This window comes from Struthio camelus, chromosome 27 (genome assembly GCF_040807025.1).
Source record: "Struthio camelus isolate bStrCam1 chromosome 27, bStrCam1.hap1, whole genome shotgun sequence".
Classification (NCBI taxonomy): Eukaryota; Metazoa; Chordata; class Aves; order Struthioniformes; family Struthionidae; genus Struthio; species Struthio camelus.
In genome coordinates, this window is record NC_090968.1 from 1,100,151 (window position 1) to 1,128,077 (window position 27,927).

General features: G+C 56.7%; 1 protein-coding gene across 1 annotated transcript; it reads right to left on the reverse strand.

Moving 5' to 3' along the window:
- Positions 1–9: 9 nt before the first annotated feature.
- Positions 10–26,219, reverse strand: SLC4A5 (solute carrier family 4 member 5). The gene is made up of 26 exons (XM_068920954.1): positions 26,148–26,219; positions 23,723–23,799; positions 23,401–23,595; positions 18,308–18,437; positions 16,436–16,596; positions 16,051–16,206; positions 15,057–15,152; positions 14,612–14,667; positions 12,505–12,662; positions 12,266–12,353; positions 11,922–12,076; positions 11,474–11,623; positions 11,202–11,376; positions 10,757–10,890; positions 10,298–10,569; positions 7,882–7,943; positions 7,470–7,670; positions 6,303–6,416; positions 5,731–5,892; positions 5,473–5,651; positions 5,243–5,315; positions 5,043–5,111; positions 4,718–4,891; positions 4,483–4,644; positions 3,739–3,806; positions 10–3,601 (listed from the first exon to the last, which is right to left on the reverse strand). The coding sequence occupies exons 2-26, from the start codon at positions 23,790–23,792 to the stop codon at positions 3,436–3,438; spliced, it is 3,426 nt and encodes a 1,141-aa protein (XP_068777055.1). The 5' UTR covers positions 23,793–23,799; positions 26,148–26,219; the 3' UTR covers positions 10–3,435.
- Positions 26,220–27,927: the final 1,708 nt, after the last annotated feature.

The following is a 27,927-nucleotide window of genomic DNA, read 5'->3' on the forward strand; positions in this document are numbered from 1 at the left end:
AGCCTGCACCTCTCTCGCAGGCACTAGGGAGCAGTCTGGATTCTGGGTGTGCAGCTCCTGCAGGAGCTTAACATGGTGCTAGCAATCCTATGTGAGGCAGAGTACTGCTCCACAGTGCCAAACTGGCCTTCATGGTTCTGTTCTCACAAATGCCCAGTCTAGGCTGACTGCTCGCATTTGACTTGCTCTGAACTCTTTTACTCAACTCAGCTGTTTAGTTTGAGTTAAGCTGTTTTGTAGAACAAGTTACTTGAAACAAGCCATATGCCCCTTCTCAGCCTGTCCAGGTCCCTGAGCACTGGCAGATCAGGTGTAACATGTTCTTCTAGTATGCAGCTAAGCTGGTATTTGCTAGTTGGATGGTGACTTTTAAACCCCCTCCTTTCCCTCCCCCCCAAACCAAAGAACAAGAGGGGGCAGTTAGTGAAGTTTTCCTGGACTAGATTGTAAAGCATGCAAGTACTTAGCCTGGATAATTCACTAACACTGAATAAAGTATGAGGAGGGGGGGGGAAAAAAACCCTTACTTGTGTCCTAGAATTATTTCCAAGCAAGCTAGACTGCTGTTGGAGTTGGTGCTGCCCTCAGAAAAGGAGAGCTGCCCCCAGCTAATGGGTTACTTTGGCATTAGCACTATTAGCTCCCTTGGCACAGGGGCCAGTCTGGCTTTTCCCTTGACTTCAGCAAGGCACAAATGCTACATGCTGTTCACTCACCTTGGAAGTAAGAAGCCTTTGAGTTTAATGGCTGGACATTTTGTTCAGCCTCTAAAATTTTTCCCTTTGTTCCCTAACAGCTGCCATAGCTGTGCAAGAAGAAAATGATAACACTGAGTGTAAACTTACCTTCCTCCACCATACCAGTGCTGCAAGCTATGATTATCCACTTAAAGTTAACCTTACCTGGGGGCAATGCCTCCAGAAGCCTGAAAAAACTTGTGTGCAGCATTACTCTGGTGCGCTGAAGTGTATCTTGGCTTCTTCCTGGAGGAGATGGGTGCATAGATAACACCTGGGAGAAAAGCATGCAGCTGCATGTCTGCTGGGAGCCTGATACTGCTTTTCTGTGAACAAAAATGTTTGTTTTGAACTTAAAGCACTGCTCTCATGCCCTAGTTGGAGCCACAGTTGAGTCACTGCTAACCCCACTAGCAAAATTCATTGCTCCTTCCTGTAGCAGAGGGGATAACACAAAGCAAGGAGCAACTTGGAAAGAAGTCTGGGGTTAGAAGACTTGGCTTGGGCCAGAAACACACTAAGAGCTGAGAATAATTTAAATGAGATTTATTGGGGTGTAGTAATGACAAATACAAAAATGGCTAAAGTGGTACTGTAACAGAGGCTGCAAGTTTGTTACGCTCCGGTGCTGTCTTATACAAAAAAAAGTAGAAACCACATGTGAAACTGCAAAAAAAAAAAAAAAAATCACAAATTCAGTTGAAACAAGCTGTGCTCTATGAAACATCTACAAGAGCCCACCAAGCCTTTCCACGGGTGCTGTAGAGCAGACCTGACATACCGGATAAAGCGAGTGAACTCCTTCAAAAGCAATTAAAAAAAAATCATAAAGCCTACCTGTACTGCACATCAGCTACCACACACGAGATCGGTACAAAACACTAGAAAATACACGAGGCGTTCAAGTTCAAATAGTTGTTAACGTAAAGCTAAGTGGCTCTTGCTTAAGTGTCAGCTGGAGTAATACTGGTTTATTAACCTGGCCGTGCTTCCCCGGTACGTGGGGGGGGGGGGGTACTCGAACCAGAAGAATTGCTATAAATAGGAAACTGTATTCAAATTGTCTCGTTTGCCTTTTCGCGACTATTTACAGAGAACTGGGGTCCGTTCTGCTCGCAGGTTCAGCCCGGTTGCAACATTTAACTTGCGTCCCCGAAAGCCCCGTACGGCTGGTTGGAGCACAGAGTGCTGCTCGTATAAATAGGCTGTTTCAGCCTGTGCGTGGGGGAAAGGGGGATCTGCGAGGCCTCGAAATAGAGCAAGAGAACTACATCTAGCAAAGAGAAATGGGTGGGGGGAAAAAAAAAAAAAACCCACTCCGAGAGGGCTGCCTAGGACCAGCTTTTCTAAATTGCAACCTGCAGGCGTTCTGGGCTCAGCCCGGGGAAGGAAAAAGCCCTTCCAGAGCCTCCCGGCTGCCGCTGGAAAGAGCGACGAGAGCCGACCAGCGCGTGGTGCTGGCAGCCGCTCCTAACCTGCTCCCTTACCTGCCTCTCCAGGGGGACGCGGTGGCAGCGGCTGGAGGGAAGAGCCAAAAATGCCGATGGAGCAGGCTCTGTGCTTCAGCTGTTGGGCGTCAGCTGCTCCTTGGAGGGGAGCCTGAAAGCACCTGGGCTCTTCAAAGCCGACCACCCCCAGCCCATCCAGGTAGGAAATCAGCTCCAAAGTGTGTGTTGGGGACACGTTTGCTGGCTGCTCCCTGGCTCGAGCCGCTTGCTGTGAAACCATGTGCATGTAACTGGGATTCGGGAGCTAAACCGGGTGCAAATCCCCTTGCAAAGGGGCTGGGAAGGCACGGCGCGCTAGAGGCCTTTGGAGCCCTGCAGAAACCATTGCCAATTCCCTGCAAGAATCATTCCTCTTTCCCTGCAGAAACCATTCCCAATTCCCTGCAAGAATCATTCCTCTTTCCCTGCAGAAACCTCTCCCCATTCCCTGCTCCCGTCTTGCTCCGAGCCGCTCACAGCAGGGCTGCTGTTGCCCTCAAGCGGCAACAGCGTTAAACTGGAACCGCTTTTCCCCCCTGAGGCTGCTGCTCCTGCTCTCTTTCCTCCCTCCATCCTTCCCTCCCTTCCCCTTCCCCTTCCCCGGGCCCGGAGCGCCGCTCCAGCTCCTTGGCCATCCTGCCGGCCCCCGGAGCATCCCCCCGGCCCTTGCAGAAGCACAGGCAGCGAGAGCCGCGCTGAGATTTTGCGGGATGGAGCGGCAGACGCTCCCTCCCTCGGCCGGGCAACCCTGCCGTCGCCCCGAAATCCTCCTCGCCGCCGTGACCCCCAGCGCGGTGCCCGTCACCGGCCATTCCCACGCGCAGCCGGGCTGCTCCCGAACCCCCCCGCCAGCGCGGCCCGCGGCGCTTTCGGCCACGGCCCGGGGCTCCTGCCCTGCGCTACCTCCAGCTTCTCCAGCCCAGCAGCGGCTCCGGGTCCGGCCGCCCGCCGGGTCCAAAAGTACCATTTTCCACGTTTTCAGCCTCGTTCCGAAGCCGGCGGCGACGCTTTCGCCCAGCAGAAAGGGAGGAAAGTCAACAGCGCGTCTAGCTCGTTACGCTAAAAACTACCGGAGAAACGGGGCCTCTGGGGCCGCAGGTCTCCTCAGTCCGTCCCGTAGAAAAATAAGCCCAAATTGCTTTATATATATATATGAATATATAGATATCGATATATATATATAAAAACAGCCGAGGAAGGGCTGTGCAGGACTATAGCGTGGTCTCGCTGCCCATGTCCCGAGGCTGCTTCTCCGTGTCGGTGTCTTCGTAGTCCGACTCCATCTCTATCTTCACCTGGGGCACGGCGCAGACGGGGTTTCGGGAGTAGTTAAAGGCAGGAGACGACGGGCAGGAAATCTTCAGGTGCAGCGTAATACTGAGGAGGAGGAGGAGGAAGGTGAAGCATCCAGCACCTGAGGCCCAAAATGACGCCGGCTCGGGTCCCTCGCCACCCCGTCGGGATGGGTGAGCGGGCGCCGGGGTTTCGAGCCCCTGGTTTTCGTGCCCCATTACCTGCGATCCAGGTCTGAACTGTTGGGAGAGGAATCCGAACGCAAAGGTCCAGGTGCAGGACCTCTCTCCTAAAGGGGATGGACAGACGGACGGACGTGAAACGCTGCCCGCGGAAGCCTGAGAAACCCTGACCGCCGCCAGCCTCTCCCAAAGCATCGCTCCTCCGGGGAGGCGAAAAGCTCCCGGGTGCCCGGAGCTCCCTGGGGTGCCGGATGCCTCGGGTCAGAGCATCTCCTTCCGGGAGCGGCGGGCGCCCGAGGATGAGGCGGCTTCGCCTTCCTCCGAGCGCAAATCCCGGCCCATCCTCTGCTCCGACGAACCCTTCGCCCTCCTCGCACAGATTTTCCCTGGGAAGACGCTGCGGCAGCGGCTCTCACCGGTTAGCAGCACCCTGCAGCCGCGCGGGGCCTTGCCCTGATGCACGGGGCTCTCCCCGCTCTCCCCCCGCCCCGGTCTTTTGCTCTTGCTGGGATTTTTTTCGGCTCAGCCTGAGCGTTTCAGGATGCTTTGGCCGTGCCCCCCCCTCTGCTGCCAGCACCTAAGCATTGCTCGCTCCCTAAAGCCAGCAACCCTACGTGAGCGCAGGAATGCCTCCGCGGACCGAGTCCCAGGCTCCCAAAGCCGAGAAAGCGCCGTGCTTCCCACGTTTTGGTTTGGTAGGTTTGACCCCCCCCCGCAAAAAAACCCCTGCAAAGCCCAGCAGGGCAAGGAGCCCGCGAGCCCCCCCAGCCGTGGCGCGCACACCTCTTCGTCGCTGCTGCTGTCGCCCTTGTTGCCCTTCTTCTTCTTCTTCTTGTCGTCCTCCTTCTTCTTCTCCTTCTCGGGGATGATGTTATCGATCCAGGCCAGGTCGTGTTGGGAAAAGACAAAGTCCAGCAGCTTCCGCACGAGGATCAGGGCCAAAATCTAGGCGGGAAGAGGAGAGGTGAAGGAGACGGTGCCTCCGGCACAGCGTCTCGGAGGCACGCGGGGGCCTTACCATCACGGGGAAGATGATAGCCGCCACGGTGGACTTGAGGATCCAGAGCACGGCCAGGCAGACGATCTGCACCAGGGTGAAGAGGTGGATGCGCCGCAGCGGCACGTGCCGCAGGAACACGTAGTCGGGCTGGTGCTTGGCCGGCATGAGGAAGAGCTTGCAGCGGTCCCAGAACTGTGGCGGGGCCGAGGTGGGCATCAGCCGGGGGACAGCCCGCGCCGGGGGACAGCCCGCCGCAGCCGGCTCCTGTCTCGCCCGCCGCGGGAAAAGCCTCCCCAGCAGCCGGTACGGGGAATTTGGGGTTTCTCCCCGGGGGACGGCTCACCTGGATGCCGTTGAGCGACGCGACGCCCATGTAGAGGAAGACGCCGTACAGCACCGGCATGGGGATGTACTGCAGGCACGGAGAAACGCCGGGAATTTGCAAAGGACATATCAACCTTGGGCTGTGATTTCACCTAAATTCCCACTTCCCCCTCCCTAAATTTCTCCAGCGAGGGCAGCAGGGCAAGGGGGAGGTTTTACCTTCAGGATGGGGGCCAGAAAGACGGAAATGCCCGTCAGCACGAAGACGATGATGCCCGTCACCCTCTGCTCCCTGCCAACAGAGAGGGATGCAGGATGAGGCCGTGCCCGCTCGGCGGCACCAACCGGGCAGACCCGCTCGAGCCGCCGCGGCTGGAAACGCAGCCTGGACCTCCTCTGGGCCGGTCCCACCGGCGCGCCGAGGAAGAGTGCGGCCGGCCCTTCCTCACCTCACACCCAGGAACTGCGGCTGCTCGCCCGGGGCGCTGGTCTCCGTCTCCATCTTCAGGCTGTCGATGTGGGCGATGGAGATGACGGTGGCCGCCACGTACCAGGGCAGCCCCATGAAGGAGCACACGGCCATGAGGATGCCCACCCAGAAGAGGTCCAGGTGGTAGCCCGCCGCTTTCTGCAAGACAGCGGGTCAGTGTCCTCGGGGCGTCCCGCCACCCCGGGAAATCTTTCCCCCTCCCCGGCGCGATGCTCACCCGCAGCTTGTGCTCTTTCCTGTTGACGATGACGGCCGTGATCTGCTGGTCCATGAAGATGAGGATGGTGACGAGCAAGGCCGGCAGCGCGCTCGCCAGGTACACCCACCACGGGTTCTTGCCAAAGGGAAACACGAACCAGCCGCGGTCCAGCCGGGTGGGCTGGGGAGAGAGAGAGAGAGCGGAGGACTTTGGCACGCCGCCTCCTGCCCGCCGTGTCGCGGGGAACGGGGCAAAACCCGGGAATAAACCCAGGCGTCGCAATTGGGGGAAGCTGCTGAGATGAACCCCAGCATCCCGCAGCAGCGTCCCGCGCCGGCACGGTGGGAAGCGAACGGAGCTGCTGAGCCGGGACGGTTTTACCCCCAAGCCCCTAAACGCAGCCCAGGAGCTTGATACAACCATCCCCAGCATCTACATCAGCCTGCCTTCATCCAAAATGTCCCTTGGAAGCTCGTTCGGGCCGAGATGTTTCCCCCACGCCGATTAAGAGTGAGCAACAGCTATACCCGTGATTAGGATAGCGACGTTTTTTCGGCAAAACTGCCAGAAAGGGATTTATTTGCTTTTACCTTAAAGTCAGTAGGCACTTGGAGCTTTGGGGTGTTCAGTCCAAAAAGCACATCCAGCCCCACAAACATTAGTATGGACATAAAGATAGAGAAATCGCTAATAAGCTTGCGCAGCTGTAGCGAGCGAGAGAAAGGAAGGAAAAGAAGGTGGGGGAAAAAAAAGGGGGGGGAGGAAAAGGAAGAAAAGTCACAGAATTAGAACAGTCCCCCAGAAACGAAGAAAAGCACCGTTTCGCCAGCGCGGCAGAGCAGGAAGGCGGCCGAAGAGCGATACTGAGCACCCTGGGCCGGCGCCGCACGAGGATGCTCACGGCGGGCGCACGCCGGGACCTAGCCCGCTCGAGGGCTTTGCAAAATTCGGGGTGATTTTCCCCCGTCCCCTTGGGCGCCTGCCCCAGGGTGCTCGGCGAGGCGGCGCGCGCCGGCCGGCTGCGGGAAGGAGCTGGAAGAAAGCGCCGCGGCAGGAGAAGAGGGCAGAGCGGCCGGCCCGCCGCATCCCAACCTTGATGATACTGGGGATGTGCAGCTTAGGGGTGTCCAGTCCAAAGCAGGCGTCTACGCCGCAGAAGAACAGGATGGAGAAGACAATGGAAAAATCGGCAATGAAGGCCCTGACCTGGAGGCAGAGGGGGAAGCGGAGGGGAAAGGCACGTTACGGAGGGCACGAGGCATCGCGGCACGCCGGCCTGTGGGCCAGGTTTTTGCACCCAGCGCGAGCTGGGTTTTTGCACGGTGACGCGCGCGGGGAGCCCGGACCGCAGCAAGGCTCCCGGTTTGCACTCGTGTCCTTAAGGTTTCCAGCTGTCCTCGCTGCGAGCGGCACGTGCTAAAGGCTCCAAAACCCAGATACAACGAGCAAGCAGGTTTTTTTTTTCCTTCTTCTAAGCCTCAAGGTGATGTGTTACACAGCATGCAAGAAGCGAATTGCCGGCTGAAACCTCAGGGAAGATTTCCCTAGTTGATACCAATGCCAGTCCTCATTGATACCAATGCCAAAAGTCGCCTTTTCTAGCAGGGAAGATAAACCACCAGGCAGCAAACAGAAGTACCGATCCTTTTCCACTTAGCTCCTTGCACCCAGCAAAGAGCCCGACGGCTCCGGTTTCTCCTGCAGCCGCGAGGATGGGTTTTCCCGGTGGAGACGGAAACCCGTGGCCCTTTTCTTACCTTGGTGGGAAAATAGCGGCTGAACTTGAACTTTTTCAGCGTCAGGGTCATGGAGTAGGTGCCGAAGAAGAGGATGAAGGACATGAGGGCCAGGTCCGGCACGAATTTGCAGGATTTCCCCACGAGGCTGCCGCCGTATTTCAGGCACTCCTTCTTGCTCAGCTGGGTCCAGTCCAGAGCTGTTATGTTAATAGCATTGTACTGGCGAGAAAAAGCCAAAAAGTCAAACGAGCATTTTCAGCACTCGCAGCACGTTAGCAAACGGTCGTTTGTGGCGGGGAGCAGCCGCCAAAAAGCAACCACGGCCGGTGCTTACGGCATAGGGTGACCCCAGCAGGTGCCCCCCCCCCGCACCGTGGGAAAATCCCCCAAATCTGCCTTCCTTCGCCCAAATTCCCCCAGAGCCACTCACCACAGAAACGTTAGTGGTGTTCGGTGCCACCGGCGCTGAAGCATCGAACAACGTCGCGTTCGCTGCGGAAAAGCGGGCTGTTATTAAGGGCTGGCGACCGGAGGGGGCTGTCGCGCGTTCGGGGGGGGTGAGGTGGGGGGGAAGCTGGGTGGCCAGCCCCGTTTCGAACCCCACAGCCACTTCTCCCTGATTAATCCCACCCCGCGGGGCCGTTGTTCCCCGTTTCGGGCTGCTTTTCCCCGTTTCGGGCTGCTTTTGCCGGTGTGCTGGGGGCAAGGCTGCAGCAGCTCGCAGGGCAGTCCCGCGCGCCCGCTCCCGCCGGCGAGAGCATCCCGGTCCACGCCGGCACCCGCCTTTGAAACCAGTGGAAGAGGGAGAAAGAAGAGGGGGAAAATTAAAAAAGCAGCCCTTCCTTTTCAGAGAGCAACGCCCGGACGAGACGTGCGGTTTTTGACCATCTTGGCTTCTCACCCCTCCATCCCCCCCCCCGGAAAAAAAAAAGGAAACCCCCTCAAAACCGGCTTCGCTGGGGTCTTCGCGGCTCGGGAGCACCCTCCCGCCGGCCCGTCTTCCGATGCTCCGCGGGCATCGCGGCCCCCGTCCGGCGCTTCCCGCAGGCAGGCTGGGAATTTGGGTGGCGTCCGGCTGCCCCGACCTGCCACGTCCTTTTCCCCCGGTGGAGAATTAACGAAGGAGAAGTGATTGCGGGGTTGGAATCGGAGCTTCTGGGGCGAAACCACACTGTTTTCTTTTGATAACCTTTAGCTTTTCCAAAAATCGCACCCTATTCCGTGCTTTCTACCTCGAAACCGCTCCACGCCCGACTCAACGAATTTTAGGATGCTCTACACAGACATTTCTATCGGAGCAGAGATAAAAGTGGAATGCGCGAAAAAAATAACAACGAAATTCCCCCGAGGGGGGAAGAGTACCAAATACTAAACAATCTTAATATTCAGAAGGCGATACTCACTTGAGATTGAAATCGGCCCAAATTGGTGTGTGCAGCAGAGACAAATATGGTACAAATCAGTTATAATAATCAAAAATCAGAACTAAAGTAATAAAAATAAGGGGGGAAAAAAAAAGGACGTAGGGGGGGAATAAACGCAAGCTCGCAATAGCTAAAGGGGGGAAAAAAATCCCGCTCCGACACCGGTGCGGCAGATGCCGGGAGCAGCGAGAGCGAGGGCGCACGCTCGCGGGTGGCTTTTGCAGCATGAAGCGATGTGGTTATTCGGCCCCATGGAGGCAGGAATTATTGCTTATCGTTGCTGAGCAGCAGGAATCGAGACGCAAAAACCCAAATAAGGGCCAAAATGTTATTTTTGTGGCAGTGGGTGAGAACGCATCCCGCAACGACGTACTCCCGGGTTTATGTCGTGCCACAAGCCAGGTCTTGGATGTGTTTCTAGGGAGAGCGTTTTATCCTTGCACCTCTCTGCCTCCTCCAGCTACAGCTGTTTCCAAAAATTGTTAGGATCCGTGCTTATTAACTACATCAGCCGAGAGAAAACGTTGGTATCATCCCAAAAACAAAGGTTTCCTTTCCCTTCTCAATTCCAGGCGGTCGCGTGAGCATCTGGGCTGGACAATTTGAATCCTTGATCACTTAGCGCGTGTATCTGAGAGCAAGCCCGGATATCAGTGACAAAACGCTGTGCTTTCGGCACGGGCACGAGTCCGGATTACAGCCGTCTTCGATCCAGCCGCTATCCGGGAAAGGCACGTCCCGGCTCCGGGAAAAGCAGAGCTTCAGCTCCCCCAAGCGAGGGCTTGCTTTAATTGGGGATTACAGTTTTTTTCCCTTTTGTCGTAGTAGGAATTGGATCAAAGCCAGCGAGGGCTGTACAAGGACTGTCTGCTCAAAGCCTGATCACTCCTCCTTCTCCCAAAGGACTAAGGGAGACGGGAAAACCAGTCCGCGGAGGTTCCCGCGCCTGCTCAGACATCCCAGAATGTCCTCTCCTTCCCTGACACTGCAGAGGACCGAACCCCTCCGGCATGTTTTCTTGGGGAACAGGCATATTTTCTTGAGGAACAGCCTGGAACGATGATGGCAAAGTCTCTTTTCCATCCTTCCTTTTTATCGTTCCAGGTCTGGCCACATGAGGACGAGCCTCCGGCTCTCTCCGAGGGGACAGCCTCCAGGTTGGGCTTTGCTTTAGGGGGGAAAAAGCCCGCCACCCCGATGCGTGCCATGGGGGAGAGATGGTCCTGCTTCTGAAAAAAAACTCTCGCCGGCGTGAGCCCCGCGCCACTTTTTTGGCATCGGTGGCAATTTGACGTACTCGGCCGCAGAGGATGGAGGGGAAACCAAGAGGTTTCACCCAAAGTTACCCTAAGAGGAGGAGGACTAGCACACAGGTCTTGTCGCCCCGTTCCCCCTGCCGAGAAGGAGACGCCTTGCACTCACCTGGGTCGGGTGCGACGCACTCGCACTTGTACATGGTCACGTAGTCGGGCTTGAAGTCTGAGTTGATGGGGTAGTACTTGAAGGCGCCGATCATCTTCTTGATGGCATCATAGATGAAGATGAAGCTGATGAGGGTGGAGAAGCCTTCCTCCGTGAAGCGCGTGATGTACTTGATGATGAAGCTGGCGTCCGTGGCCACCAGGATAAGGCACTGCAGGGCAGAGTGCAAGCCGATCCAGAGGCGAAACTCCATGTAGTCGATGCCGTTGCCTCTGAAAGCGGGCGCGAGGAGAGGGCATCCCAGTGAGGATGCTCCATGTGCGTGCCCCGGGGCACCAGAGCATCACCAGGTGTCCCAGGACATTGCTGGGTGCTTCCTGGGCATCACCAGAAGCCCCAGGACATCACAAGGTGCCCCGCAACATTGTTGGCCACCCCAACCCACTGCGCAGCACCTACTTGCTGAAGTCAAAGAGCAGCTTCTCGAAGATGAGGATGGGCCCAGTGCTGCTCAGGATGATGAGCGGCTGCCCAGCGAAGAGGCAGAACATGGAGCCCGCCATGGCTGTGCCGAGGAAGCTCTCCATGACCCCCTGGGGACAGAGAAGGCGGGCAAGAGCTCAAACCCTGGGGAATTAAGGACACCTGTGGCTGGAGCCACATTGGATGACTTGGGACCATGACGCTCTTGTTCCTGGCCAAAAGCATGTTACAGGGAAGCCTTCCAAAATGTGTTTTCCCAGTCCCAGGTGTCTCCATCAGGGTCAGGGTTGCTACTCTCACTTGGGGACAGATTTGCATCCCTAGTGTCAAAGATTTACATTTCTTGGGGGAGGTAAAACCTGCCCCAGGAGAGCCCTCCCGTGTGCACCAGGCCATCCGCACCCCTCTCACTGGGCTCGACCTGGTAGTTGTCTGTAGCATCTCCGAGCAGCCCCCCAAACGTGATGGCGTTGGTGATGCAGCCCAGGTAAATGAAGAGGATGGCAGAGATGGACTGGATATGAAAGCCCTCGTAGAAATCACTCGGGAACCAGGGCAGCTTCCTCTTGATGTCCAAATAGAGACCGCCGCAAAACCTGCGGAGAAACCAGAAAGGCAGGCAATCACCCACGATGGGTGACAAGAGCCTCAAAAGCCCCTCTACGTTTTTTGGGTGGCCAGGCTGCTGCTTACCTGCCAGTCCACGCAAGCTCTTCCCCGATCTCATGCACTTCGGGCATCTCTCCGTCGTCGCTGCCGCCACCGCCTCCGCTGCCGCTAGCGGCCGCCCCGCCGACTGTGCCGTTCATCTGCCCCGCTTCATTCAGTGAGAACACCGATTTCCTGTGGGAGAGATGCCGGCTGCGTTGGACTCGCGTATTGGGGACAAATTTGGAGAGATCGCGAGTTGAGGCTGGGTTTGCTCCAAGCCAAGGGGTTGATGCAGAGCAAGATCGGCTCCAGGAGCCCAAATGGAGTGGAGACTGCGGAAAAGCTCTGGGGATTACACAGAAGGACAAGGGGAAACCGAAGCTGCTCTTCTCATCCATCTTCTCCAAAATGGAAAATAGGGCAAATCAATTCTCAGAAGGAAATCCAAGAGTCGCCCTTGGACTCTCGCCTGCCTCTCCAGCCACCCCACCTCTTTTCAGCCGAGGGCACTTTCTTGGGCGGCTCTATCCGGATAGTGGGATCCCACTCGCCGGGTGGCAGGACGATCACTTCATCCAGAAACTCGTCTATGCCAGCGATCAGGTCTTCTCTGTCGCGGGCTTTGTAGGCGACATCGCTGAAGAGCTGAGAATCAAGAGATGAGAGGTGTCAGCTGGGATGCGGTCCGGGGGCAGGCTACCGTGGTGCTTAAGGCTTATTCATCCCGGCAGTTCCTCACAGAATTAATACTGATGTTTTTCTGGGCAAGCTTTGAGCAAAGGGAAATGCCAAGGATGGACGTGAGCGGTCGGGCAGGGCTCTGCATCTACTCACATCGTCCACCAGGAGGGTCGCGATGGCTCTGCCGATCTCGTTGTAGGACTTGGCTTTTCCCGCGGGGCCCAGGAGGATAAAGAGGAACCTGGGAAGAACGAAGAGCTGCTGGATGCAACCTGCGCCAGCCACCATGAGCACCACCACCCAACGCCAGCCCCGGAGTCGCCAGACCCTCCAGCGTTCCCAACCCCCAGAACATCATTTTGGGGCTTGGCCGTTGCTCTCGCTGGGCTCACCTTGTGGGGACAGGCACCTCCGTCACCCCACCCAGCATCGTGGCCTGGAGGAGGCGCACGAAGGCCACGAAGGGCTTCTCGAGGAAGTCCACCTCGCCCACCAGCACGTTGGAGGCCTCGGCGTCTTTGGGGATCTTCTTGATGAACTTGTTCTTCAGCTGTTGGAAAGACAAGGCTGGGAAGGGAGCAGTCTCTGAAATCCGGCTCTTCCCTTCCCCAAGATATTTTTCATGGCTTGTTGCTCTACACCCTGAATGCAAAAGCTAAATTATTTTTGTCTAACCGCACAGCGGCAGTCACCAAGTGCCAAAACTTCTCACCCAGGTGGCTCTTCTGCACTCCCAGAGGCAGGGATGCAGGAGGGACACCCAAGAATAAAACCATGAGGCTTCCCAACACCGAGTTTCCTCATTATTCCACCACTAAGCCCGAGATTAACTTTAAATTACGTGCTTCGGGGGCTCCCAACACAAGCAAGCGACCTGCAAAAGGCGCTTTGCTGGGGTCTAAGCAAAAAAAAAAAAAAAAAAAGGACGCGGCAATCTCCAGCCTTGCAGAAAAATCTGAGCTTGAGCTCACATTTTGTAGCTTATTGCCCCTGTTTCTTCCTCAGAGCGGGAATAAAAAACAGAAGGAGGAAGCCTTGCACATGGATTCAGCCCCAGGACTCTTCTCCCCTGTGGCTCTTTCATTATTAGTCCAAAGGGGTTCAATGCAAACCCAGGCAGGGTGTTATTCTAATCTATACGCCAGCATGAGGGGAGGCATGTGAGCTGGGCAGCAAGCGCTCCCTAGTCTCCTAATCTTTTAAACCCAAATGGAAAAAAAATAATAATAATAATAAACCAGCTCCTCCCATTCAGCTCAGAATAAGGGAGAGCAGCAGTTAACAGAGAGCGCTAAGCTGCCTGTTACGCTTAAAAAGTCCCTTTGTAGTGCGCCTAATAGGGCGATTAAAAGCAGCATTCTTAGGTACTGAATGCTTTGCATATTTTTGGATTAACCCTCTGCACCCTGCTGCCAGAGTCAGACATTCGGGTTTCCTCAGGGGGGCAATCTGCTTGCTTTATCGCTGCTCTAACTTCAGAAAGCGCCTCGGAAACCCTCCGGCCGCCGTGGCCCGCGTGCCCCCGCCGCGGGCTCCCGAAGGTCCCCCTCGGCCCGTGAGGCCGCCTCCGGCTGGGGACCCTGCAGGGTCCCGCGGACGTAGCCGCTAGATGGCAATGGGCAAGCGGAGCAGACCCGGAGGGACCTGCTGCCTTTTGGCAGCGAGCGACATAAGGCCAAGCGAGAGCTTCCCGCGAGCGTCCCGCTGCTAGCAAAACAGCGGGTTTCTCTCCAGGTTTTGCATTGCGGTTCCAATTCGGACCCGCGTTTGCTGCCCGCCGGAGATGACGCTGGCGGGCAGAGCGGCCCGGCGAGACGTCCGGGTGGATTATCGCCTGGCTAGGCAAACCCAGCCCCGTCCCTCCCGGAGAGCACCACCTCAAAGCTACGTGCTCCGCACGCTCCAGGAGCGAAGCAACCTCGAGGGGGGGCTTAAAGTCAGCTTTTCTTCCCATGGGCATCTTTGCCAGCTTCAGGAGCTGTGCCTCGTACGTCATTTACGTTCTCGCCCCCCCGCAGCTTTGTATCGAATGCCAAAGCTTGAAAAAGATAGGAAAGTAGAGAGTGTTTCCAAGGAGGAAGCCCTCTCCTCCACAGTGGCGGTACCAAGGACAGTCTGTTTTTTAAGATATCTGCACGCACGCACATAAAGGCAGCTCTTTCCAGCACGTTTCCTTCCCTACCGCTAGATTTTAAGGATGTTTTCCCTATCCCGGGGAGCTTTGCTGCACCAGGATGCTTGCTGTATATCCCTAATTCTGCTCGTGCCTTGCCAGTCCCGACTCAAGCCCAGGTATCGTTTCTAGGACCGGCACCAGTGAGTTATCAAGGATCGATACAAGCCCCTTAGTGACGAGGGACCGAGTGTATTTTCCTTTTTGGAGAGACCATCCCATAAACCCTTAGGGTTTGCTGCGGCGGACGCGACAGCGGGTCGCTCCCGTTGCGTGGGAAGCATCGCGAGACGCGTCGCACCGCGGCCGGCTTTTGGCGTTCCTACCTGGTCCGTGCTCGGCGCGTCCGAGATGTCATTCATGCTGCGACTTTGCGCGTGGCCTGCGGGGGACAAGAGGCAGAGGCAGTGAGGGAAACGCGTCGCGAATCGGCCCTTCCCCGCAACGCCGCCGAGGGCATGCAGTCCCCTCGCTGTTTTGCACCATCGGCGCTCCGTAAAAATGGGGCATCTGGTGCTGCAAATGACTTCGGTGCAATTAAAACAGCACATACAGCTGGTCTTGGAAACCAGGTATAAGGAAATTAATGCCGAAAGCACAACCAGGTCACCCCCTGGTTAAGGTGGATCGTTTCTAATTGCTACCAAAGAGCAGAGCCGCATCGCTATTAGGCTGCAATTGCAATCGCCCCCATTTTGTATTGCAACCCGACTCTCTCTCCTCTTGCAATTAGGATCCTCTCAGAGCCACCCCGGAGCGTCCCCAGCTTACGCAGGCGGCCGTAGCTCGCGCTCTGCCGCATCCGCAGGTCTTCGGTGGAGCGGTGGAAGCTGGCACCGACGGCCGGGCTCCGGACGGGGCTGCGGGCTGCAGGAAAGGAGGGCTCAGAGGAGATGCGAACAGCCGCCGCGGGCTGGAAAGCGGCTGCCCTGCGCTGCTGGGAGCTTTGCGGCACTGGTGCACTGGCAATTTGCCTTTGCACCTGCTCTGGTTTGCGATTTTATCCCATGCATGGTGGTTTTTTCTATTTGCAATGAATACGTTTTCCTGTGCTAACCCACATGTGCCCTCGGCAGAGGCTGGGTAGAAAGAGCACGCACCGTGCCGGGCCCAAGCAACGCTCTTTTACTCTATCTTTATTCTATGCTCTATTACTTAAAATACAAAACAAACTTCAGGCCAAATGCCGCATCCCTATTTGCAACCGCAAAGCGACGCCGTCCTCTCGACAAGGCACCGGCAACGTGGGAGAGATGCCCCCGTCTCCCATACCTACAGGGTCTAACATCTCCAAAGCAGGATTACATGACGAGCCAAGCTCCATTTTGAGAGCTTCTGGGCAAATTTTAGCACAAAAGCCTCCCTCCTACATGGGTGACGGGCGTTTGGACACCCTGGGATGGGAACATCGCGCGTCGGCGGTGGCACTGGCGTAGGGCTCGGGTGCTGCCGTGGGACCCGCGGTGGAGCAGATCCGGGGCTCCACCAAATGACCTCCGCTTCAACCCGAAGCCATAATCCCGAATGCTAGCAAACAAATCCCCTTTTATAATGGCTCAAAAATAGGAAGGGCCGGCCGCCGCGCCGGCGGGATTTGCCTGCAGACGGCTCCCGATGACCTGCTGGTGGCCAAGCTTTCGGCGTCTCTGCCCCGTAGGCAAACCCCGGGCTTTCCCTTTCTCCTCCTCCCGGGATCTGCCTCCGCCAGGGCTGGTTCGATGCAAAGAAACTCGAGCCCCGCGCGCGGGGCAGACCCAGGGCTCACTCGTGTTGGAGGAGACGGACTTGCCGATGTCGGCCAAGGAGCGGTGGATGGGCTTCTTGGTCTGGTGGCGGTGCCGCCGCAGGAGCACGTAGCTGAGCTTGTCCCGCAGCTCGGGCTTGAGCAGCCCGTCCTCTATCTGCTTCTCCACGACGTCGTCTGCGGGCGCAAAACGGCGGCTGTGGCGGGACGGGCTCCGGCGCAAAACCCTCCACCCCGCTCCCAGCTACCTCGCGCGCTCGCGGCAATTAAAACCCGACCGATTTAGCAAGCTCGTGCTTCCCCTCTTTGCTTATTCCAGTGCGAGCCGTTTTACATTTGCGCATAACGGCATTTAAATCTGTGCTCAGCCCTCCAGCACGCGGGGTGACATCGCGCCGGCTCGTACCTATGATCTGGGGCAAGGAGTAGCCGTCCAAGTCGAGCAGCACCGTCCCCGTCTGCAGGCACGTCCGCAGCTCGAACAGGCTGTGCAAGGACAGCGTCGACACGTGCGGCTTGCTCCACCTCTCGCCTCCCTCTTCCACCTTCTCCTCAAACTTTATCCACCTGCAACAACAGCAAAAGCTGTGGGGATGGGTACAGAGCAGCACGGGGAAGAGAGAAAAAGGCTTCGCTTGTGCCCGCCTGGCACTGCCCTCCTTCGGGCTGCATTGCAAACCCCAATTCGTTCAGCCTGCAATGGTTTTTGTTTTCTTATCATTCCTGATGGGAATAGGGAAAAAAAAGCAAGCTTAAAGCGTCACTTCCAAGGACACTGGGTCGGAGAGAGGAGCGAAACCCCTCAGCTCCGCTGCTGTCATCGGCGATGACGATTTGACCCTCCTCAACCTGCTCCCGCAAGATCTGGGAGGTTTTCCAGAGGGAGCCAGCCTCACCGAGGACCCGCATCCACAACTACCCGCATCTTCAGCTCTGTGCAAAGCGCAAAAGCCTGGGGCGCTGCAAACGTCTTTTAAACCTCTCAGCGACGCTCGGGCTTCAACTTGGCCTGTCTGTTCCCACGTCCCTTCGCTGGCTCGCTCTGCACCTGCAGATAAGCTCTTCTGCCTCTATCCCTTAATTTTTAAAACCAAACGTGACGCAGGACATCCAGGAACAGGCCAGCAGCTCTCAGCGAGGCACCGGTTTTGGGAAGCGAGTTGTTTTTCCTTTAAGGGAGGTTTGCAGGCTCCGCGGCTTAGCCTTTTGCAGGGCTTAACCTTGCAACTTTTAACTGGTACAACTTGGATTTTGGCTCCTATCGCTGCAGACGGAGGGAATGGCGAGCTGGGATTACACGGTCTGTTGTGGGCTGGCTGTGCCCTCTCCCGGGCCGGGAGATGGAGAAGGGTATGTTAAAATACTGGTGCAAACAGAAACTGCTGAAAGTCCTCACTAAAAAAGCCCAAGAAAGCTTCATGCCGTGTTCTCCAGCAACATCCCGCGCCAGGGACAAAAATCAAAGCATCCCACAAGACAAATTTCAGTGACAGTTTGGCCCTAGCATCCTCTGGGACCCCAGCGCCCATGCTGGGACGATGGCTCTGAAGCTTCCTACTCGGATTTCTTTGCCCAAAACCATTTATTTCCAGCTCGGCGACTTTCCCGCTCCAGGATGCCAAGGGATTTATTCGCAGGTAGTGCTGGTGCTGCCAAGGAGTTGCTTTCCTGCAGCTAAAGAGGCTGAACTGCTTGTCCAGGACAGCGGAAATCCGGGAATCGAGAAACCTCCCTCCAAGCCTGTGGCTGAAAATTGCGCCGCAGGTGGATTTTTGGGCCTCCGAGACCCGGCCGAGTCCCTGCCAGATCCCCAAAAGGCTGACAGCAAAACCTGGGGCGAGGCTGGGAAAAAGAGCTGAATGCTTTTTTGGGCGCTGGGCAGGGACGAACGAATGCATAGCTGCGTAAAAAAGCAGAGCTCAAAAAGCCATCTACATCCCCAGTGCTGGAGCGGCTCCCTTCCCAAAGCACCCCCCCAAAAACCAGTGCTGACGGCACTTATGCAGCTGAGGCTAGGAAGAGAAATTTCACTTGGATTTGTGATTTTTTCCCTTGGCTAAGCTCATAATTCAATAAAGCGGACGGTACTTGCGGGTCCTCTTAGACTTTGATTTATAGAGGCTGGGCTTTTGTTAGTATTGCTTGAACAGTAGAAGCTAAAGCCCTAGTTTGCCCGACCAGCGAAAGCACGCGGAGGGGAAAAAGGAAAAACGGCAAAAGCTATCGATGTCCCCCGGTTCCCGCGCCGGCTCTGGCATCGCCCGCCACGGCCCCTCACCTGGCCGACTCCTTCCACTCCATGTCCTCGCCATCGCGCTGCAGCGTGTCCATCTCCGTGAAGAGCGTGGGGTTGGGCGGCTCATCGTCTTCGCCCAGGATGTAGCGCAGGCGCTCGGCCGCCGGCGACACTGCGGGGAGGGAGAAACGAGCTTCGTTAGGGCAGCGGCCCCGGTGCAAACCCGGCGGGGATGGAGTCCCCCTCCGGCGACGGCTCCCTCCTTTCTCGCGCCCCCAGTGGCACCGGGAAATGCAAGAAGACAACGGTGACAGCGTCTTGCTGGGACAAATTTTGGGGGAGAAGATGCAAGATCTTCACCCGTCGCCAGCTACGGGACCACTAGCTTTTTTTTTCCCCATGCCGGTTTGGGTTCGTGGTCCATCTGCATGGGAAAAAGATACCCCAAACGGTTAGTGCCTCGGAGGAGCAAAAGCAATTTGGCGTTTTCGGCCCGGAGAGATTAGGCAGGTCTGTCCCACCCCACACAGCGGGGCAGAAAGGAGGCGGAGGGCAGACCTGCAAGGCTATTTCGCATCCTGGGGTGAAGAAGGAGGATCTGAGCACAATGAGCTGTTTGAGGTAGCAACCCGTTGAGAGACAAGAGGCTCTCTGAGGAGCGGCAAAGCCACAGACTACAACCCGGTTCGGACTCCCCACCACGAAGAGGGGTTGAGACATGGGATGGCCGTGGTGGGGATGAAAGGAGGCCGGGAACGATGGGTATTAGGTCCGTGCCAGGAATTGGGGAGCACAGCCACTAGCTCGGTTCTCTGGGTGAAGCCGTTGCCTCTCTTACATCGGTGGGAGCTTTGCAGTGAGTTTTACATGGGTGCGACCTATGAAAATGCCCCATTTCGGCGCGCAGCTCCAGGTTTTCGCTGCAAATAATGGGGCTCCTGGCTCAGGCTAGCGAGGGGAGCCCGGCACCACTTCTGGCTCTCCGCTGGGCGTTTCAGTCTCCCGACGCTCTTCACCAACCTCCTGAAGGCCAGAGGAACCACAGCGGGGGCTGAGCATGACTTACAAACACTTTCCCCACAGGACCTGGCAATGTGCCTCATGCTCTACCCAAAAAAGAGTGTTTCTGTGCAGAATGGTACAGTAAAATGGTTAGGACAGAATCACAGGATGGTTGAGGTTGGAAGGGACCTCTGGAGATCATCTAGTCCAACCTCCCTGCTCAAGCAGGGTCCTCTAGAGCATATTTCCCAGGATCACATCCAGACGGGTTTCGAATTCTCCAGCGAAGGAGACTCCACTACCTCTCTGGGCAACCTGTTCCAATGCTCAGTCACCCTCACAGTGAAGAAGTTTGTCTTCATGTTCAGGTGGATCTTCCTGTGTTGCAGTTCGTGCCTGTTTCCTCTTGTCCTGTCGCTGGACACTACTGAAAATAGTCTGGCCCCATCCTCTCAACACCCTCCTTTCAGATACTTGTAGACATTGATGAGATCGTCTCATGAGATCTCCTCGATGAGAAGACGAGATCTTCTCTTCTCCAGACTGAACAGGCCCAGCTCTCTCAGCCTTTCTTCATAGGAGAGGTGCTCCAGTCCCCTCATCATCTTTGTAGCCCTCCGCTGGACTCTCTCCAGTAGTGCCGTGTCTCTCTTGCACTGGGGAGCCCAGAATTGGACACAGGACTCCAGGTGAGGCCTCCCCAGGGCTGAGGAGAGGGGCAGGATCACCTCCCTCCACCTGCTGCCAACACTCTGCCTAATGCACCCCAGCATACCATTGGCCTTCTTGGCCACAAGGACACACTGCTGGCTCATGCTGACCTTGCTGAGCACCAGCACTCCCAGGTCCTTCTCGGCAGAGCTGCTTTCCAGCAGGTCAGCCCCCAGCCTGTACTGGTGCATGGGATTATTCCTCCCTAGGTGCAGGACCTTGCACTTGCCTTTGTTGAACTTCAGGAGGTTCCTCTCCGCCCACCTCTCCAGCCTGTCCAGGTCCCTCTCAATGGCAACACAGCCTTCTGGTGTGTTAGCCTCTCCCCCCCAGTTTAGTATCATCATCAAACTTGCTGAGGGTGCACTCTGTCCCTTCATCCGGGTCATCGAGGAATACATTGAACAAGACTGGGCCCAGTATTGACCCCTGGGGGACACCGCTAGCTACAGGCCTCCAACTAGACTCTGCGCCATTCACCACAACCCTCCGAGCTCTGCCATCCAGCCAGGTCTCACTCCACCTCACCATCCACTCATCCAGCCCGTGCTTCCGGAGCTTGCCTATGAGGATGTGATGGGAGACGGTGTCAAAAGCCTTGCTGAAGTTAAAGGTAGACAACATCCACTGCTCTGCCCTCATCTACCCAGCCAGTCATCCCATTGTAGAAGGCCATCAGGTCGGTCATCTCGTGGCTGAGACTGTTGCCCCTCTCCCCACTTAGGAGAATAAGGGGGAGCTCCCCCTTATTCTGATAAGTGGTTAAGCAGGCAAACGCCAGCCTCCTTGAGCACAGCGCATTTGTAATGAAAGCTTGGCTCTTAGCAGTCTCCTAAGGAGAGACTTAATCCAGCTAGGAAAAACGTCAGATCCTCCTTTTTGCAGCCCAGGATGCGACCTTGCAGGTACCTACCGCTCTCAAAACGGTGGAAGAAGAAAGTCGGGCAACAGAGCACACGAGGAGCTAATTAAAGCGCTGTGCATGAGCCTACCGAAAGCTGCTGCGGCAGCTGGGAATATTGCCTTCTCCTACTGCCCAACCAGACGAAGCCGAGTCCGCGAAAGAAGAGGACGTCCGAGGCACGTAGCTTAACCTGCTCAACCGTTCCAGCACTTTAAGCCCCACCACCAGGACCACAACTCTGTTGCCAAGCTTTTACTGCACCTCGTACTATTACTATTTCTGCTAATTTAATAGCTGGGCTACGCGCCTGGAGGTTTGCAGGCCGAGAAAAGAGCTGGTTGGGTTTTTTGCCTTCCTCCCCCAGCTTAAGGCATAAGCCGGTGCGTCTGCGGCCTCTTGGCTTTGCCAGCCCCGCGGCTGCCTCGTCTCCCCGCCGGGCTCGCTGATCCGAACAAAGCGCCGTTTGCTAAACCAACAGCGCCCGGACTTCAGCGAGCGGCCAGGGCGGGCGGCCGCCGGGGCAAATTCTTGGGATTTATTCACCTGGAGGACCCTTCCATGCCTGGGAAGCAAAGCCTGGCCGGGGATCTGGTTACAGCAGAGCTCTCAGTCCCTCCCCCCCCCCCCAGCCTCCTTTTGGAAACTTAATACGGCACCTTGCTCCATCCCGGAAAGCACCAGCTATTCACTCGGGAGGATATACTGAGCAGCAACGTCTTTCCGAGGAGACACGCAGGACAAACAAGGTTTTAAACAAGTTTCACAACGGGAAAATGCTGCTCCATTGCCGATTCCCGCCCGTTAAAACGCCAGTCCTTTAAGCCCCAGTGGCTCCGAATCATGCCCAAGACCTCCAGAGCTGCAGGATTAGCTCGGCGTTAATACTAGCGCTCATATAGGATAATTATACATCGGAAAGAGCTTACGCTTCCGTGGGTAATTGGACGGAGCGGCTGCAGTCATTTACGCACCCACCTCTTTGAGGCGCGCCGAGCCCTCGCATCCCCTATCCACCCGCCCGAGGCCGAACACCCGGCGGAGCTCGTCCCCCCTGCTGCGCGTTTTCGGGACGAGCTTTGCCCCAGCTTCAGGGTTTTTTGCACCCTCCGGCCCGGCTCCCCCGGGCTCGGGGGGCTCGGGCCACCCAGGCACCGCAGAAGCGAAAAAAAAAAAAAAAAGCCGCGGTTTTTGCCCAAAGGCTCGCTCTCTGTCGGGCAGATCGCGCTTTTCTCCCGGCGGGCTGCTTCTTTCGGCCACCGCTTGCGCGCGCGGGCGGCCTTGCAAGCGCCTAACCCGAGCTGGGTTGCAAAACGGCTTTCGCTAGGAAGGAGCAAAGCCTGAAAAAAAAAAAAGAAAAAAAAAAAAAAAAAGGGAGGATTTCTCCCGCTCCCGCTCCTCCGATCAGGAAGAGGATGGCAACCAGGCGCCCAACAGTCTCCTACCTGCGAGCGTTTCCAGTTTTTCCCCCATTTCTTCCCGGCTAAACCAAGCGTTCGCTGCGCCGCGCAAAACCCCCCAAACTTTCCTCCTTTATCCACTCAGGCTTGCTAAACTCCCAGGCTTAAGGAGCAGATTATAGAGCCTATAAAGCACTTTCCTCTCCCTTGGGCTGGCATGACGTGAAGTTACCAAATTGGACGAGGTGCGCGGAGGAGAGGTGAGCGCTTTGGGGCACGTGTGGCCGGAAGGAGGCAGCGAGGAAGGGGAGGGAGGGAGAGGAAGGAGGAGAGAAACCAGAGGACAGGTTTGGGGTTGTTTCCTTCTTCTTTTTTTTTGTTTTTCCTCCTCCTCCACCTGAATCCCCCAATTTTAGCCAGGCCGCCCTCAGTCTCTCCTCCAAGCACGGCCAGGAGGCTACGTGGGGGTTTTTCCTTTGGGAAAAAGCTCCCGCTCGAGGCACGCCGGGAGTTTTCCTGCGGGGAAGCTGCCCCGAGGGGCGATGCTTTGCACGGTGTTTCTCCAAGCTGGCTGCGAGAAACGGCTCAAAACTGCCAAAAGGAAGGAAACACGTATTTGACCCTTTCCGAGGAGCTGCCGGGCTCGGTTCCCAACCGGCGCTTGGCCCCGTGGACGCTTTTCCCAGGGAGCTGCCGAAACCTGTTGGCACCAGGAGCGAGCCGCGAGAAACACCCGCTGCAAATAAAACCCTCTACGAAATAAGGGGGATGAAAACTTTGCCTCCTTAGGGAAAAGCAAGCCCCGGAGCCCGCCTGCCCCGGCTCCGCCGTCTGTTTTATGCAGACCCAAACACGGCGGGGAAAACGCGAGATTGACGGCTACTTTGCTGTGCAAAATGTTAATCTTTGCTAAGGAGATTTAACGAGACCGGCCAAAGCCCGAGGTAAGATCCTGCCGGGAACTAGGTGTGACGCCCGGAAGTGCGTTTGCCCTGGCTGCAATTTGGCTGCAAGATGTTGCAATTTGGCTGCAAAACATTGCAATTTGGCTGCAAAACGCCTCTTGCACAGCTCGGCGGCCCGAACGCCGTTCCTGCGGGCCGCGGCCGGGGGGGACTCACTGGTTCTGCTGGCGTTGTCGTTGCCGCTCTCGTAGCAGAGGTGCCCGCCGCCGTCGTCCGTGTCGGAGCGGTCGGGCCGCTCGTAGGGCCGCTCGCTGCCGCTGTGCCCGTCCCGGCTCGAGGCCGACCTGCGCCGGCGCCGTTTCCTCCGGTAGCCGCGGGGCACCGGCACGCCGATGTAGATGGAGTGGTAATCTGGAGAAGGGAGTTAAAAATAAATAAATAAATAAATAGAATAAACCCCCGGCGGGGAGCTTTGGAGAGCCGAGCTGCTCCGAGAGCGAGGAGCAGCCCTGCCCCGGCGCCGGGGGCCTTCGCTCACCTTCCTCATCCTCGTATCGCCTCCGGGAGCTGCTGAGAGCCCGCTCGCTCATCGCGTCCTCATCCTCCATCGCGGTCCTGCCGCCGGGAGGGAGCCGAGCGGCGCCGCCACCACCGAGGGTGAGGAGTGGGGGGAAAAAACCAAAATCAATATCCCGGGCTGTTCTCTTCTGGGACCCGTGCGACGGTCCTGGACCGCGGGTGCGGAGATGCGGGATTGCGGATTTTGCAATTCCTTCCCGTCGCCTGCTTTCTCTCCCGTCTCTCCCCTTTGCGTTGGGCCCCGGATGCTAATTAGGCGCCTAACGAGCTGCCCGGTGGCGGTTGCCTTTCACACTTGACTTGGGCAGGAGAACGGTTACCGCTGCCGGCGGCCCGATCGATGCCGCCCAAAGTCACTTTGAGAGCTGCCGGAGAGCCGGCTCCCGCGCTCGCCTTTCGGCCGCTGGCGCGAGCGGCAACTTCCTCTCGGTTCCCGTCTGCTTTGGGAAGGGAGGGGGAAAAAAATCACAATTCAACCCAAACGGGTTAAAAATATAAAGCGAAGGGGGTCCACGGCTGGCCAGGTCGGCTCTGGTTGGATCACCAAATTATTGATGGATTTTCCCGCAGGGCAAAATCTGCAGCCTTAACCCGATATCTGTTTGAAGGCACCCATGGGCTCCTTACCTTAAATTTTGGCCAGTTGGTGGCAAACAGGTCCACCACCAAGAAGGAACAGGGCTCGCCTGCTTTAGACTTTGCATAGCCTGTTAAAGCTGCTAAAACCTCCACCGAAAAAACCAGCCAGCATCTGACGCAGGCTTGTCACGCCTGCGCTTGGCCTCCGTACCCCACGGTCTCTGCAGCTACGTGGGACCTAACTCGTTTTAGGAGCAAACGCCCGGGCGAGGGGGCTATTCTGCAGAATTGAGGACGCCGATGTGGGAAAAGCCCGCGGGAGAAATGGCAAAACACGGCCAAGTGAGCAAAAAGAGAGCTGCTCGCAGAGACGCCCGGCAGGGACGCGGCTGAGCTGCGAGGGAGGAAGGCGGCCAGAAACAGAGCACGCTTGCTTTTTCCCATTTTCCTCCCAGAAAAAAAAAAAAACAGCACTCCGCAGCAAGCACTCTAGAAACAACGTGGTACTGCGTAATAGATGAAGTGCCATGAACGCCCCCCCAAAACTTCACCGCGGATGAGGATTTTAGGTCGGGGTTCCCGCACACCGCGATGATGGGCGGAGGTTTACACAACCCTCCAGCTGGGGCTGTATTGAGAAGGGCAATTTTTTTTTTTGCAACCCATCTTGGCCAGCAACGGCTCAGTCCGGCAGCAAAAATAACCCATTTTCTGATATAAACCCACTTTTCTCCCCAGGGGAAATTACCTGCAAAAAGGAGCAGGCTGCTCCGGCGCGCAGTGCCCAGAGCCTTCCTCCCCGGCAAAACCCCTCGTCCCCGCGAGACGCGTCCGCATCCCTCATCCACACTCGGAGGTGAGCAGCCCTGATTGATTACGGCCGGCCTGAGTCACAGCTTGGGATTTTTGCTCTTTTTTTTCTTTTTTTAACCTAGAAGGGGCTTTTCCCCTGCAAGAAGTCGCGTACAAGCACAAGCATGACATGGACCAGAACTGCTGGAAAATACGACTGGAAGCACCTGAGAAATCTGGGAGAAGCGAGAAGGAACAGCAAAAACTGCTGGAAATTAAAGCACGCTGCCTCTGCCACCCTTATAGTCCACAAAAGCATCCTCAAAGCACCCGGAGAGGCACCAAATAAATAAAATAAGGGCGAGGGGAAAAAGCCATTTCCTCCAAGGAACCAACACGTTATCTGCTAGCGCAACGCAACCGTCGGCGGCGCGGCTTTCTGCATCCATGTCTCCAAGGCGAGTTTTAGGGTCAATAAGAGAACTTACCTCTCGCTGCCCAGAAACGCTCAGAAATCGGGGGCCGGGGCGGCGCGAAGCGGCCGGCGGCTCCCGCGCCCGGAGAGCCGTTATCGACTCCCGCCGTCGAAAGCGCTGCGGCTCTGGGAGCAGGGGGGGAAAACGCGGTTTGGGGGCAGCGTCGATCGAGCCGCGGAGCGGGAACGGCACCACGTCACGGGGCACAAATAGGAAACAGAAAAAAAAAACAAACCCAAGGCACCAACTTGCTCTGGCTTCAGGGCAGCCTGGGTTTTTTTTTTTTTTTTTTTTTTGCATCCGTTTTGCCCAAGACCGCTAGCCGATCGGGAACCGCTTTGGCATCTCCTGCTCCGCAACGTCGTTTCCAGCCAGAGCTCAACGAACCGAGCGGATCCTAACGTTATTTAGGAGGCCCCAGAAAAGCATCAGCATAAATCAAAAAGCTCCCTGAAACCCACGGGGACTTTACAGGACTGGTCCGTGGGCCAGCAACTATCGATCGTTTTTTTTTTTTTTTAAAGGAGGGTCACGCACCCGAGTGTTTTGCGTTTGCCGCCCTAAAACGGTGCATCCGCAGGCCGGGCTTCGTGAAAACCAGCCTCTTCGGCCGCCCGGACCCGCTCCGCCGGGCGCCCGCTCTTTCCCGGCTGTCCGCTTCTATTTTACGCCTGGCTTGCTCGGACCCGTTCATCCTTTTAACGTGACATGTCGATAAAGCTGCGTCAAAGTGGCGCGCGGCCGGTCTCGACGGCCGGTCCCAGCGCGAGGCAAAAAGGCGGACTGGGAAATCGGACTTGGCGCTTTAAGGCAATCCAAAAAAAGGTTATTTTATAGGTTTTTTTTCCCTCCTCACCACTCGGCCTCTGAGCAGAAGAAAAGAAAACCCACCTACCGCTATCATTTTCTTCCCAGCCCCTATTTTGAGCTTTTTTTCCCAGGCAGCCGGGGCAGGTCCGGAGTAAGGTGCAGTGATTTCTGGCAGTGCCGTCGGGGCTGGCTCGTTCGCCGAAATTTGGACTGAATTGCTGCGGTGGGGGGGATCCTCCGGGCATCACCTTGCGTTTTAGCACCCCGAGTCATGGCACACATTTGCAATGGGGGGAAAAAAGCAGTTTTGGAGGGCACGGACGACTATGTCCTCAGCCCACGTTTCCAACGCGAGGATGCCCAGCCCGGCCGGGCTGTGTGCCCACAGGATGGCAGTAAATCCACGTCGTTTCCCCAGCATCGGCATCTCCTTGCAGGGCCAACGATTATTTTACCTTTCCTGTTTTCCAGGCCTTTGCAGGATAATGCCTTGGGAACAGGGCAGCCGGGAGCCCGTGCATCGCCGCCCCCCGCGTCTGCCGTCGCTACCTGCTGAAAAATGGCCCAAACCCTCCCAGGAAACGTGCTCTGCGCAGCAGAGAAAACCGTTTAGTGGCAGCAGCTGTGTGCACTGTAATAACGGAAAGAGAAAACAGCAGAAAATGCCTTTCTTTCCCTGAGAATCGCGTGGACGTGCTCATGAGGAGCAGGCCGAATTTATCAGCTTGCATTTATTAAGGTTTTACCAAACGCCTCCCAGAGAAAGCAAAAAATAAATCTTAAATGACTGTGACCAGCCCGTTCCCCCAGGCTGGAGCGTCGGACCTGCAGAAAACCCACCCGCAACCGCCTGCGGCGCCGGTTTCGCTCATGGAAAATGAACTCTCGTGCCCGATTTATGCAAGCAGCCGGCTCAAGCCCTGTGTTTGCAGGCCCGGGCTCAGGACCGCTTGTCGTTTGTTAAAAGAAAAACCCTGAAAGCGGTCGGAAGAGGGAGACAGAGCCCAGCAGCCCTGCCTTGCGCGGCGTGCCTCGCGCTCACCTGCCCCCCTACTCCCCAAATCACTGCACCCAGCTCCCGCCGCCCCAAAACCTTCCTATTAACAGCGCGGCTGTTAAAACCGGCAAGGAAAAACATTTCCTTTGCGGAGAATCACTGTAAAAACATTGCCGTTTTCAAGGACGCAGCTCCTGCAGCCGCCCGGGGCACGAGCAGGAATTCGGCACCTTCAGAGAGGCCCTGAGGTTTCATTCTGCCTTTTTAAATAAAAGCAGGCTCACGGTTTTGCAGAGCGGTGCAATTCACCCGCCGCGAGCCCGTTTCCCAAAGCGGGGCGGGCACGGCTATCTGATCCCGCCGGCGCGAGATCCCCTCCGCCAGCACTCTCCGCGTTACCGTGTTGGAAAATAACCCACGATAACCCGTTAAACTCCCCTCCTTACCTGGCAGCTGGAAGCCGGCGCTTTAGTGCCACACGGGCCCCAAATTCCGCTCGCGGTGCAAATT